Source organism: Bacillus rossius, chromosome 1, assembly GCF_032445375.1.
Source record: "Bacillus rossius redtenbacheri isolate Brsri chromosome 1, Brsri_v3, whole genome shotgun sequence".
NCBI classification, from domain to species: Eukaryota; Metazoa; Arthropoda; class Insecta; order Phasmatodea; family Bacillidae; genus Bacillus; species Bacillus rossius.
Window position 1 is genome coordinate 90,509,710 of NC_086330.1, and position 15,205 is coordinate 90,524,914.

Consider the following 15,205-nt stretch of genomic DNA (forward strand, 5'->3'; position numbering starts at 1 on the left):
TTCCCGGACACTGATACCTATAGTGCCCCGCTTTCTTACACCGAAAGCAGGTTCGAGAAGAGCTGTCCCTGAGCGGCTCAGTACAACATGATGCCATATGTCCATACCGACTGCAATTGGCGCATCTAACCGATGAATCTCGGGTGACTGCCCCTAAAGGCCTCGAATTAACTGTTGTGATCCCTGGTTGAGTTACCCCATCCGATGAACAAGTACTAACCACATTGACCTGAGTCAACCTGCCCCGCGATGACTGACGCCCAATTGGAAAGGTGGAGGTACCTGGAGAGGCTGGTGAAGGAGTAGAACATACTGAAGGAAATTGTTTTACATAATTATTCATAGCTACAATTTTGTTGTCTACTTCGCTGCTCCAACGACGCAACTCCAACATATTTGTAGGAGCGGTTAACATGACACTATGCTGTAAAATCAATGGTGAAATATTGTTAAGGATGACCTGAACTAATTGCGCTTCTGTTAATTTTAGCTCTAAAGCCTCGGCATAGCTGGACACTGAATTGATAAAATCGGAGAGACTCTCTTGTGGTCTTTGAAACCTGTAGACTAGTTCCTGTTTACATGCTTCTAAAATGCGCGGAGGACAAACCAGGGAAACCACACTAGCCTTAAAGGCGCTAAAAGTAAGCCGAGATGTAATCGCTTCTGTGAGTAAAGGTAAGAAGGCATCACCGCATTTCCCCAAATATGCCTTCAAGAAATCTGACTCACCTACTAACTTTAACTTGTGTACTCTAGCCGCTTCATGAAGCTGAGACAGAACCAGTTGTGGGGAACTACCTTCTAACCTAGGTAATCCCTTTAAAGCATTAAGGAAAACCTTTTGATCTAGGCTAGAGGGAGCATGAGTCTCAGTAGAGGCGGAAGAAGGAGCTGCGGGAGTGTCTATGTTGGCCCTTAAATGATTTATTATTTTAACTCTAAATTCTTTCACTGTTTCGGACTCATCAAACTCTATTTCATTTTCATTCAAATAATCAATAAGGTCGCTACGTTTTAAAGTATATACCCAACCTACAGGGGCCGCAGAAGTTGCCATGTCTCCCGAGTGCGCACACCACCAAAAAAAGTAAAAAACCTGATGCTAAATCCTTACACCTCCGCTATAATGCTCTTAAGGAGCAGAGTTGCGCAGCTTGAACCATACTGTGCGCAAGGTAAGTTCAAAACGTCACAGCATCCTTCATGCTGAACCAGCCAAGGATGATTTAAAGAAAAAGATCGTAAAAAGTAACAAGTTTCTTAAGAATGCAGGAGGTGTAGGGGAAAAACTCGGCGCACCATCTACAGAAGAGCCCAAGTTCAATGCAAGACTAATTTTTTATTCTCGTTAGTAACAATAACAAATATGTGAACCGATGTTCAAGCATAACAAAGAATTAAAAGATAATACATAAGTGGTATACTATACAATTTGTAATACTTTACACAATACAGAAAAAAAGGTCAGGTGGTGACGCAATCGGTAAACGATATTTTAACTATAACAGCCTATTTTAACCAGTGACCTGCAGTCAAACCAGCTACGCAAAGATTTGAAACAAAATGACAACACACTATAAATATTTACGGCGAGCGAGCCATATGGTCATGGGCGAAGGGAGAACAACTGATAAGGAACGTGACCAACGAAAGAAAAGGGAAAATGACAAACACAACTCTAAATTAACAAGCCACTACAAACACAGTAAACAAACAAACTTCGTTAAGGTTCCAATTTACTCACGCCCATGACCACGGCTTCGACGTCACCAAGTGCACAAGTGCACACACCAAACGTCAAGGCAGACTGCAGGTAGCGACACCGCTAATAGCGTGTTTATATACAAGTTAACTAGGGGCGGAGTAAGCACACAGGGGAGAGGGGAAGGAAGAGGGGAACTAGCCCGAACCGTCCAGACTGAACTGGCTTGACCGAGCACACACCAGCGGAGGGGAGGCAAGGAGGGGCAGGGGAGGTGAGAAGGAAATCACCACACACACAGCGAGCGCAGTCACGTATCAGCCGGCGGACAGTGAGGAGACGTGAGTAGACACGTAGCAGCCGGCGGACAGGTGAGACATGCGTAAGCACGGCTCAGGTCAATGAAAGGGTAAAATACATTTCGACAATAATATCTCAGCAGTTTCTCCTGGAACACCACTGCGCTGAGTTTGCCTTCCAGTCGTTCTTGGAACATTTATGTCATGTAAACTGATATTCTTTGCTTGCTCGAAAAGAATCGCGAACTCGTTTTCATTCCGAATATTTTGTAAAGTATTTTTTATTGTTATTTACATAACTGCAAATATTGGTCAAATTGGCATTGGTCTTTTGCATTGCCTTATTTATATTTACTGTATATGAAAATACTTTTCTCAGTACAACTAATGACAAGATGAATTGGCTGTTTTCCATAGCTGTTTGCAGTAGGTATGCTTCAGTGCTGACATTTCTATTAGCAGAATCCTGAAGTGTTTCAAGTGAAACGCCCCTAGTGTCCTTGTTATTACTATTTATTAATATTGACAAGATGTCGACAAAACAGGCCTTGGAAGTGGCGGGCAGAAAAGAAATAATTAAGAACAAAATTTTAAACATCAGAGGCGGACACGGGGTGGATCCAACGGAAATTTGTAAACTCCCTGTCGAGACCTGGGGAGCATAGTTTGGATCGTTATTGCCTTAAATAATAAAAACAAACAGTTACGTTTATAGGCATCCTTTTATTTAAGGTCAAAGTTTGTTTTCAAGATTTTCTATTACAAGTTATAAAGAGAAAACACTTCTATCATTTAACCATTATTAAAGAGAGCTCAGTTTACCAACTCATTTGCCGACCCGGGCCGCGAATAGAAAATTATTTTTCCAACACATCATTCTTAAATAAACCGTACATTTTACAATAATCTGTAATCACCATATTAGCTTATCATTGGTTAATTATAACCATTTCACATATACAATTTCGAGATGGCTGAAGAGACCAAAACTGTTAAACTGGTTCGAATCTGATATCTGAAATTACATTTGGAAATTAACAAAAAAAAAAACTTTTCACTAGCACTCGCTCTCACGAACTGAAGATTTTCTGGCGGTTCGTAGCTGATGGCGAAAAGGCCGGGAGTGAGGGCTTCCAATGGCGAAACTACCAATTCAAAATTGGAGGTTGCCGGGCTTGCTTAGTTCCCCATGATGGTTTCTTTCTCTTTGGGAGGGGGGCTAGGACCCTGTCAAAACAGGGTAGTAGTTGTTAGGCACAGCCATGTTGCCTGGTAGGAAGATGGAGGGCGATGTGCGGCCGACGTCGCGGTAAAAGAAAAAAAAATATGCGGCACCAGACAAGAAATTTGGTTCGCGGAGAAACTTGGATAACTACGTAGAGGCTATGCTGAGATGACTAAAATAAAAAACCAAAAGGTAAATAGGGAAACATCCCTTTTCTGATCAGACTACATGTTAGTACTGCTGCTCGGCGTCAGCTTTGATTTAACTGGACGGAGCCCGAAACGCGATCAGCGGACTACCGACGCGGTCGTTCCAGAGTGCAGAGCAAGAGTCCTCTCACATCCGCGCCGCGTCGCTAATTAAAACGAGGACCTCGTCCTAGAGGGTGGAGGGGCGTCGGAAACCTTCGGCAACTCTCGTCGTCCGGCCCGAAGTGAACTATCGTAAAAGACTTCCCTCTGTCGGAGTTTGCACGCACTAAGGTCGACCAGGGGCGAGTCGCGGTAAAGTCGACTAAAAAAAAAACTACACCCTTATGTAACCAGATAAATTAAAAAAAAATTTCCCAAATTAATTTAAAATTATAGTAAAAATTTAAAAAAGGTGTCGAAATGCCTAATTTCCGGCACACAAGTGCTGTGCGTACTACTGGAAGCATTTCTGCGAATCTCTCAACAGTCACATGTTTTTCTGTCCATCACGTCTCACAAAGAGAGATAAGCATTGAATGAGATGAGTTATTTTGATCCGCAATTTTCTTCATAAGACTCTATCTAAGTGGAGATTGACGAAAAAAAGTTTACTATACTTTTTATGGTTCCGATACAGTTTCTTATCATATGTACCTCACTTGAATGCGCTAGAACCAAATTCAGAACGTGAGCCAAACAGAGTACGAATTGCGCTTTTGGGTATTGTTCTGCGATAATTGTTCTCACGTCTTGTAAGCGACCACTCATCACTGCAGCACCATCAAACCCTTGCCCATTAAATTTATCCATGTCCAAATTATAGCTTAAGAGATGCGGTATAATAGTCTTCACTAACGCTTGAGCTGAAACATCTTCTAAGTTGATAAATTCTAGAAATATTCTCGGATGACAGATTTTCCAGTCGAGCAGTCAGTCTACTTCTTCAAAGTGGGATTTCACTCTCTCCTTTTTTTCAAAAAAATCCAAAAGTGATACTTGTTTTGACGACCGTTTCATAATAAATTTTTATTCAAGAGTAGACAACAAAAGATGGCATGAAAAAACATATTGGCTGGCGATGGCGCGTGGTTCTATCAAGGTCGCGAGACTCGACTGTTGTGCGCATGCGCAGTAAGCGCGTCGCGCGGGAGGCGGGTGCGGCGCATGCGCAGTATGAATGATGCGCAGAAGTCGGGAGGGGGGATGTGCAAGGCGCAGTGTCCACGTAGCATATATAGGTAGTTCATTGTTGTGACGCGTGCTCATATTTTGTGGCACAGATTATATTAACGTCATCAATATTCTGCTAATTTTAACTATGTCGTATGCTAAGGGGGGTGTCTGGACCCCCTGAACACCTCCCTTAAATACGCCCATGGGTATTTGTAATACAATTTAGTGATTTGTATTTAATGAACATTGCATTTTCAAATTTAATGAGTATTTATTAGCCAAATAGCTAGGGACAAAATAATGTGGTGAATTTCTATAAAACCAAAATAACACTAAAAAGCAAATCAATACACATATAACACAGAACTTCAAGTTAATAAACCACGAAACACCGAAATGCAATTGAAATCATGAAACTAATCAGCATTTTCGATCAAAACTTATCTCTTATGACAAATGCCTAATCTTTTAAATATTAAATTTAATGAAAGTAATTTATTTAGCATGACATTGGTAACACAAATTAATAAAAGAAGATTGGAAAAAGTTTGTTTTTTTAAAATCTTGTAACTTATTATTTATTAATTTTTACATTATGACTTTAGAGAACTTTTTTAAACACATAAATACTTAACATTTTTATTTTATTAGTTCTGAAAAGTTAGACATGCTTATTACAAAGCATTATATTGAAATTATACCATGGAACATTTAAGTATCATTTTTGATCAGTAATAAGCTATATCTTTTAATAATAAAAACAACAACACCAAAATCTCCTGTTTTAAAACAATTTTGGCCTGAATATAAAACCATGAAACCTTGTCTGTACTAATATCTAGTCATGTTTGGTTGTCATTTTTCAGCAAAACTCGGAGGGGACCATCACCTTCAAGCTGGTGCCTGCGGACAGCAAGGGCGGTGGTCGAGAGAGCAAAGTGAGGGTTCGAGCGCACTTTAACTACATTTCTAGTACGGATCCGTACATCCCGTGCAAAGAAGCGGGGCTTGACTTCGTCCGTGGAGACATCCTGCACATAGTCAGCCAGGATGACGCTTACTGGTGAGTCCTCCTTCGCACACCGTCAGATTGAAGCTTGGAGAGGCCTCATAGTTTTGTGAAACCACTATAGGTAATGTTTGGGATGGTTCTATCACTTATGTACCATTAGTAGGCCTGTGGGAATATTTCAAAGTTAAAATATCAAAAGGAAAAATATTTTTAATTTTTGTTTAAATTTCAGATACTTTAAAAATAATGAATATTCAATTGTATTTGAAGTGTAGGGAAGCTTTCAATATCACCTTGTGTGACTTTAGGCATTGAGTTCAAGGGATATTGTTATGCAGTATGAACATACCTAGTTTCAATATATTAATGAGTTTATATATATATAATATATCCATCCACACTTTATTAAAACATGTGCACTGTAATTGGTAAATTTGCTTATGTTCTGATGGCTGGTGGATCTGCAATCTAAAATTTTTTGATAACTAGAATACAAGTGCCTAGTAAGCAAGTTGCAACCACTAAAAGTATTCCTAAAAATTTGGGAAACACTTGTTTATTACTTTTCAGTAGGGGTTTTGTATTTATAATTAGGGGTGTATCTTTTTCGTGAAAAAATCTGATCACTAACTAGACTGCAATAAGGTATGCCCCTGATAGCTTGTTTCTCCTTGTAATTGGTGGTCATCTGCAAGAGAAGTCATTGCTGCCATTCAGGAAGTGTTTGTTTCCACACTATGGCTATGATTGGTGTGCTGACAGTAGACATTTACTTGGAATGAATCCAAAGCACCCACGAAACACAGACATTGCTACAAAGTTATAACACACAGCAGGTCTGGTAATCTTTTCGTGAAAACTACATGGTCCTGTTTATAATAAATGGACATGAAATGTCCTTTGCAGTAATGTAAGACCCTTCTCAAGTATTTAAGACATGGTTTTTGGTGGAGCTCCGGGTGGTGACGGTCTGGGTCAATGTGTAGGTGGCAGGCGCGGCGGGAAGGAGACCGCAACATGCGGGCCGGACTCATCCCGAGCCGCGCGCTTCAGGAGCGACGGATACTGCACGAGCGCACCCAGCAGGAGAAGCCTGAGGAGGGTGAGTGAACACCAACAACCTTTGTTCTTATGTTTAGTAATGATAATAAGAAAGATAGTTTACAATAACTAGAGCCACGATTATATGGTAATGCGCGATAAAACGAAATAACACCGAAAACCGCTTGAAAACACGAAATAAAACGAAATTGTGCGAAATCCGCGATATGTCATGAAAGTTCATCTATCCTGATTATTTACGTTTTTTTTTCCCATTCTGTAAGGACAATTCACATCTTCAGCACAATCAAATATTTCTTACAGTAACTAGCAGCCATATATATTATATGCGACGGTGATTCATTATAGATTTTAAAATGAAGTCTCGGAATTAACGTAATATTTTCTTTAAACAGTAATCTTGTGTACCATAATAATTTAAGATGTTGATAACTATGATACAATGGCCGCCGTTCACTTTCTGTAAATACCAAAATAACAAACGTCAAAAATATGTTTTTCTACGATTACGTTTTTAATCATTAAAATATTACACACTAAACTGCATTGCTTTTACTGTTTATTTAAAATAAAGTACGTAGGCTACGAAAATAAAATTAACCCTGCTTAACGTAACGATTGTAAATAATAAATAGTACATGTTTATGTCGGTATTAATTTTCACGTACGTATGTTGGTATTCGGTATGTGTTTGTATTCACATCTATTCTCCATTGTTTTGATCTTTCCAGCACGGCAAGTTTTTGCGTATTGAGAGGTTAAAGTCTTCCTATGTGATTAAAATTTTTTTGATAATGCCTAAAACGAAGGTTTCTGCCAGTGACCGATCGAAAGAATTTTCCAGCGAAGGATTTTATATCAGTGATAAAATTTTCATGTGCAAATTCTGTAACTGCAGGCTAGACTACGAGAGACGCGATACGCTTGTGAAACATGTCGCGAGTGAGAAACATAAGCGTTTGAGGCAAAACTCATCTGTTAAACGACATCCTTGTCTAAGAGTCTTTAATGCCATTAATTTGCTGTTCAACCCAAGAAATGTGAGTAGGGTTAGCATAGAAGATGCAAACCTACAGAAGTCTCTGCATAACTTGCCTTCTGTTTCCCATCTTCCCATTGATACATTCATACATGGCTATGTTGCTTTCAAAAAAATAATTGAGGATGAACTTTCATTGCTAGAAACAAGCCAAATTGATGTTCCAAAGGTACTGTGCTCCCTTAAAGGGGACTACAGTGAATTTGCTCAAGCCAGTTTAAGGGCAATCTGGTTCCCAACATCAAATGTTGATGCAGAACGTTCATTTTCCAGGTACTCACTGGTAGTTAGTGACAGAAGACAACGCCTCACTCCAAAAAATGTGGAAAATTTAACTATGATAGCATTTCAATAAAACCGTCTTAATAGTAACTTTGGAAGTGCTTAATTGTGTAATTTTGTAGTGTATGTGATTGTAATTAAGTCGTGAAATTTTTAGTAGTTATTTAAAAGTTTGAATTTATCAATTTGCAAATGAACTTAACTATCTATGAATTTGCAAATGAACTTAATTGTAATTAGATAATGAGGTTTTAGTGTTTATTAATATTTGTTTTAATAAATTTGCATGTCGTACAGAAAAGCAAGAAAATTTTACCGTGGGTATTTTGAGCAAAAAAATAAAACCATATAACACCGAAATCTTTATTTCTTTACACCCAAATTTGTCTTAAAATAACACCACAAAATCTTGACTCAAACAATAACTCATATAATTCCAAGTGATATGTTGAGAATAAACAGCGTAACTCAAATTTTGTGAAAATACTAATTCTGGACTCATGCAGATGAAAAAGTTTATTTATTATTTGGAGCAGTAGGCTAGTGTGAATATTATTCCAGTTCTTGCAGGAATTTCACCATTTGGCATGACAAGGGGAAGAGTACCAGTTTGCAGGAAGTTGTTTAGTTTGAGGTATAAAGTATAACCTTACTGGGAGGGTACTGGTGAGGATCTCAATTTACTATTTCCAAATTGTAGATGGATATTGTGTGGAAATAGTTGAGTGTCTTCTGAGGGTTATAAACAAAAATTTTAGACTTCTATGGTTCTATATAGTATATAATTTTGGTCTGCTTCTACATTTCAAGATAGACACCAAAATCATTTTAAGGCTTTTTTTTTCTGAATGAATAATACTTTTTGAGTAGTTCAATTGTTTCAATTCTACGTGAAATTAGGAAAACGTATTGTCTTTGACTTTTCAACTCATAACAGAGTTCATTCTCTTTTTTCATAAGCTGATTTAGGATCAACTTTTAAAATTTGTACCTTTCATTGAGAATTTTTTTTTAATTCTACGTACTAGGTTACCCAAAGATGTATTTACAGTTCTCAAGTAGTACTAGATATTATACTGATATTATATTATATATACACTATATTATATTGGTTTTGAAAGTGAAAATTGTTTTTAGTAAAATTATACTCAGCAATGGAAACACAAATAAATGAGTATGAATATGCTTAAATTTGAGCCACAATTTAGCATAATGCAGCACCCTAAAGACCATCTAAGGTAAAATATTTTTTTGCTGACAGTTGCAAGCTGGCAGAAGTAGTGACGCACAGTGGCAATAAAGGTTTCCAAGCCTTTGTTCCTGTTAAAAACTTTTGCAACTGAGTGGGTTGTAAGTTTGTACATTCCCTAGTAGCTTTAATAGCCAGTAGCTCTATCACCTGTCATAGTATTTCCTGTGCTGATATCTGATATGTTATTAATTTTTTTAGTAATGAGAAAAAAATTTTAGCTACTGTATAATTTTTTTTTCTTAAATTATATAAAGGCAATAATATGTGAAATGCAAATAATTACTTGGGTTGGTTAAAGATTAAATTAACTTTCAAAAGTTTTTATAAATAAAATAAAAAAATTTAATGTTAAATTTTAACCTTGGTACATAGTAGGTTATATTTTCAGTTTAAAAGTATTTAATTTTTATAAGATTTTATGGTTCATCGTTTCGTGTTTCCCCATTGCTATTTGCCATGTTAAATTAGGAAATAGCAATAAAAAAATTCTTTATGAAATTTGCTTTTACTCTTTTACTTGGTACAAAATTATCTTCTACCGTTAACAATTCCTTTAACGGGCAGGGGAGGGGGGTATTTATGTTCTAAACTACCTTCTTGTGTTTGTAGTAATGTGCCCAGATCATTTGTTGTTTTTTTTTGACATACACACCTGATATACTGTAGTAAAAAATTATCATTGATATAGTATTCATTCTGTATCCATTCAAATATGTACTGGGTGTATCTGGTGCAAAGACTCTAGCATCTCATTCCAGTCATTTCAATTTAATGTGCTTCTTCCATATTGTTAAATTACCCTAATCATAGGGTTGTGCAAGTACTGCTGTTCTTTTAAAGAAAAACTGAAGTGATATGATTGTGTTAGAGTTTTGGTGAAAATGTGTACAGGACTTGAAAAAATCCCTTGACCTTTGATTATTTAATGCCCAAGATAGGTAACCAGAAAATACAGTTTAATTTTGTATTTAAAACTTTTCATAACATTGCATCTGGTGATTATGTGACTGCAGCATTTGTTTTCTGCAAGACCAAAGATAAAAACAATAAATTTTATCATTTTTTGGTTAAACTGCAATGAAGTTGAAAAAATAATTGACACTTAAGTAATATGCACTACGCATGTAGATGTCGCTACGTAGCACTGAAATTTTCTATACCAAATGCATATTTCTTAGCCGTTAATTAATTAGTATAGTTAAGGAAAGTACACCCCATTTGTTTGTTTTACCATTTTGTAGGGATGGAGCAAACAAATCTTTAAGAGTCGATGGATTTCATAGAGTCCTTGGAATCCTAAAGTAAATTTGATCACATAGTGTTGAGGTTATGTTTGTACAAGAAATCTTTGGTTTTCAAGCATATGATTTACATAGTCACAACATACTACCTGAGAAATTATTTGAAGACTAGCTAAACCCGGCCACGCTTTGCTGTGGCACAGTTTAATATTAATTCATTGTTTAATTTAATATTTTACTGTGCATGGCTGTGGAATGTAATAGAAGAAATAAAAATGTGTTTAGCTTAAATATTTTTATTGTAAAGCTAATGGAAGGACTACATTCCTTGTTTTCCCATTTTTTGCATAAACATATAGATCAGATGGTTTACCGACTCTGGAGCACCAGACATATAACTGTCCATGAGAGAAGCATTCATTTTCTAAATTCAAACCGCACACTTGCAAAGATTGTCCTTGTGCTTTATTGATGGTCATAGCGAACGCAAGGCGTATTGGAAATTGAAGTCGTTTGAACTCGAACGCCATATCTGTCGGAATAAGTGGCATTCGTGGAAGTAATACGTCTTCACCTTTATGAAGTCCAATCAAAATTGTGTACTTCAATAAGATTATCCATTAATTTTTTAACTACTAATCGTGTACCATTACATAATTTAGGCTGACAGATATTTCGAAGCAATATAATTGGCACACCAATTTTCAAATTCAAAATATGTGGTGGTAATCCTGGAACATCGAGTGAATTGAGAAATTCCGTTGGAAAGTTCACTGCTTCATTTTGGTGCACTACTGAATCAATAGATTTGTATGTCATTGTTTCACCTTCGATTCTGTTTATAATACTATTGTTCATATCGTGTACGTCAACATTTTTAGCCGCTAGAATGGCTCTTTCGCTCAACCATGCATGATTTTTGAATTTTGTTTCAATGTTTTGGAATACCTTGTCTACTAATTCCTCTTTTGAATCTACGATGTTGCATAAATCAGATGATAAGCTGATTTTTCCTGTTTCTGGATTTGTAGGTACAGTGCTGTTACCAACTTCAATTAATTGTCTTGAAAATATGACTGCTGTTGGATCGTTCTGAAGTTTAACTCGCATATTCGTGGTTAAATGCATTTTTTTTACTGTGCTCCAGAAATTTGAATATTTTTTAATTTAAACGTATTTTTATCAATAGAGTCGAAAGAATATACTTTCAAATTAAATAAAGTTTTTTATTCTTTCTTGAAATATATATATATATATATATACATATTTGTGTAAATTATAGTCGTCAAGGCACAATGGTCGAGTAGCCTGATGTGCTTGAACTTCGACAATATGGTACAGCATCGTCGAGCGTGGTTACAACTAAGTTGGGTGACCATGATATTTAGTTATAGAAACTTTTTTTTCCGACTTTTCCGGTGGATTTTCCCAAACTTTTATTTCATATAAACACTCTTCTGTTAAGATGCAATGTTCTGTAAAAATTTCAATCCAAACCATCGTATACTTTCCGAGTTTTGCTGCCAAATACATACGGAAGCTAAATTTTTATATATATAGATGTATTGAATGTCTGGAAAGGAAAACAATGAAAACATATATTTTTCCAGCTTACAAACTTACTGTAACATTTTTTTTTCTTCTGTAAATAAATCCACATCAATAGTGAATTGCAACCATAACATAATTAGGGACCCTAAGAAATAGTGATATGCAAAATACGATTAAGCTTATACATATTTAAAAGTTTGTGAAATCTTAACATTCTGGAAACATTTTACATAAAACAAAACTATTTCTGAGGAGTTGATCAACGTCATTTCTGAAAGAATCATGTCGTATGTCATAAATTTGTTGCACAAGAAACAAATTTTGATATCCCGAATGTAGTATTTTATGTATGAATCTATAGTTTTGATAAATGATAATTGTGATAATTTGTTGTGTGTAGCAACACTGACGTTACACATCTTTGATTATTTAGTGACATAGTGGGATTAATTTTTTTCCTAGAAAGACTACCACTTATTTGATATTTATTTCTGGTTTTACTTTTGTTTTTATTAAGTATTAAGTGGAGAAAAAATTTAGTTTCCCGGAAAACATTTTAAAAATGTAAAAAATTATACAGAATTAACTTTCTTCTCTTGTGTTTTCACTATCATCTGTATATTCTTACTTTTAAAGTAATGGTCTTTTATTCAGAGTGGTGGTCTTGCATTCAGTGAGTTTGTATCACATTAAAGAAATACCGTGGTATTCAATAATGTAGTTTTTTTTTTTTTTGGAGGGGGGGGGGGGGGGGTAGAAAGTTGTTTATCATTCGTGGAAGTGTTTGGTGTTCAAAGGGGATATCTATCATAGCAGACGTCAGCATAGAATTTTAATAGATGCAGTGCTTTGGTGAAAGATTGTATTTCTATGTTTTGAATTTAGAATCTTTAATTTTTACGATTAACTGATTGATTTCAAATAAAATTTATGTTTATTGGGCATTCAAATATTCATTGAATTCAAAGTTACTTTTTTCAACATAATTTCTGATAGAAATGAATAATGTACTTTTAAATTTTTGGTATAGTATTCTCTATCTTAGTATATGTTATTGTAATAATAATTGTTTAATATCATGTAGGCTTATTGTAGGCTTATAATATTAAAAATATTTACATAGCAGGAATAAAATTAAATAATATTTCTTTCAAATTTTTTAACAATGTTTATTTTTACTTGACTTTTTTTTGGTCACCATATTACTGTAAACACATACTACCAACCTCAAGAGGTGGGGGTGTACATTATCAGGATGTTCAGCTAGGAATTTATGCAGAATATCATTTATGGTGGGGAGGGGGAAATTGCTTTTCCTGCTATTTGCTAATAGATTCTTTCCATTTGTTGGGGAGAATGATTATGATAGATTTTTTGGAATTTCACCTTATCCCTCCTGCTTATGCCCCTGTGTCCAGCATCAGGGAAAATGGAAAATCAAAATTGTCTGGGAGTTTTGAATTTCTAGAAATAATTTGGTGAATAGTCAAGGAAATAGATGTTAAGATAGGGAATTGAAATGAATTGTTTGGACTCATCCTGTAAAGCTGATGTGCAAACAATTTTTTGGTGTATGAGGCTTAATTTCAACTGTGTAAGAAAACAATGAAAACATCACTTCGTACATTCAAAGTTTCCAGGTTTTTTCGTAACGTGTAAACAGTTTTGTCACGACATGGAAGAATCTTTAAGTATTGTCCTATAAGCAATGTTAGGGAGAAGTACAAAAATATATATTGGTTTTCTTTTGATGGAAATATCGCAGGTTTTTTTTGGTGAATGATAAAAGATCTTGAAAAATCGTGGAATTTGATGTGTGAGTTTACTGGACACCCTGATAATGTTTGTGGTGAGATGTGTATTTTTACTAACTGATAACTTGTTTTTCCCCCCCACTGCCAGTAGCAGTGACCTCGTGATGTGAGGAAGGCTCGACCCGCACTGCTGTAGACCTGAGTACACCTTATACACATCTACCATAGCTGGATAGATCACTAGCTGTGCCCTTTCCTGTTTGCTGCCTAGATGTGCCCACCCTTGCTATCGACAATGTCATTGCGTTTATAAAAATACTCATGTTTTGTTCACTAGTTTTCTTTGATTGTAATATTTTTAAGTTGAATGCAAACACTTATCAAATAAATATTTTATTGATTGCCGAAACGTGCTCTGACAGTGGAAATTTAATTCTTACTTTTAAATTTTATAGGAAGCACACATTTATATTTAGGTTGTAATGCATATATCATGTTCATAAAAGTGCAGACTGTGTAAAATTATACCTGTGATATTTTTATTAATTTTGACATTGTCGCTAACATTTCTCACAAAATCTCGCCATTTTTTTTAAGCTAATGGTTGTTTATCTGCTGAAACCACCTGCAACACTTCAGTGGGATGTCGCAACCATTATAAGCAATCCCAAATTATAGTTTAGTAGTGGAATCAAGCTGTAATGTAAGGTTCAGCTATGCTTGCAGTTAGTTTGCCTTGAGTTCCCATGTTACTTTTTTGATAAAACCATAAACTAGCTATGCTTTTTTTAAATATCTTTTATGTAACTGCTTATTACTCAGACCCAGTGCTTTATCATTCCTTTTTCACACTTGGTTTTACTTTCCTTGGTTGTATTGTCCACTGCTAAATTGCCATATTTCCAGAATGCTGTTCTTTTCCCCTTATTTAATTTATATGATAACAAATGTGATTTTTTATTATTTTATTTTTGCGGAAATGTCCATTGTGACTTAATTCAGTGGTTGTAGATTTTTTTTTACTAAACAAAAATCTTAGAACCCTTAAATGTTAAGTGATGAAGAAAATGTAATAAATTTTTAAGGATATATATCAATTGTTTTGACTATAACCTTAAAAATTAGCTCATAATTTTAAGAATACAAATGACATTGTAATAATGCTTGAGCAGTTAATCCAATAATGACTCAGAAGCTTTTTGTTATATAAAATATTTATAAACTTGATTATGTGTGAACTGATGAGATGAATATATAGAGTCCATAGATATTGGAGATAATAGAAATAAAGGATGATTCAAAGTTTCTTAAATAATACCTTTGCACTTAAAAAATATTAGATAATCATCTTGGTATCATTAAATTACTTTGCCTTTTAACATGCACCATTATTAAGGGGCCCACTTACCTGAGTATACA

The 15,205-nt window shown here is 35.4% G+C and overlaps 1 protein-coding gene across 20 annotated transcripts in view; it reads left to right on the forward strand.

The window, feature by feature from the left end:
• LOC134539655 (MAGUK p55 subfamily member 7) overlaps positions 1-15,205 on the forward strand; it is a 130,731-nt gene that overhangs the window by 63,264 nt on the left and 52,262 nt on the right. For all 20 annotated transcript variants that reach the window (XM_063381845.1, XM_063381918.1, XM_063381911.1 and 17 more), the window contains 2 exons: positions 5,460-5,656; positions 6,592-6,707. In XM_063381845.1, coding sequence (XP_063237915.1) covers positions 5,460-5,656; positions 6,592-6,707 — 313 coding nt within the window. The remainder of the gene's footprint in view (positions 1-5,459; positions 5,657-6,591; positions 6,708-15,205) is intronic.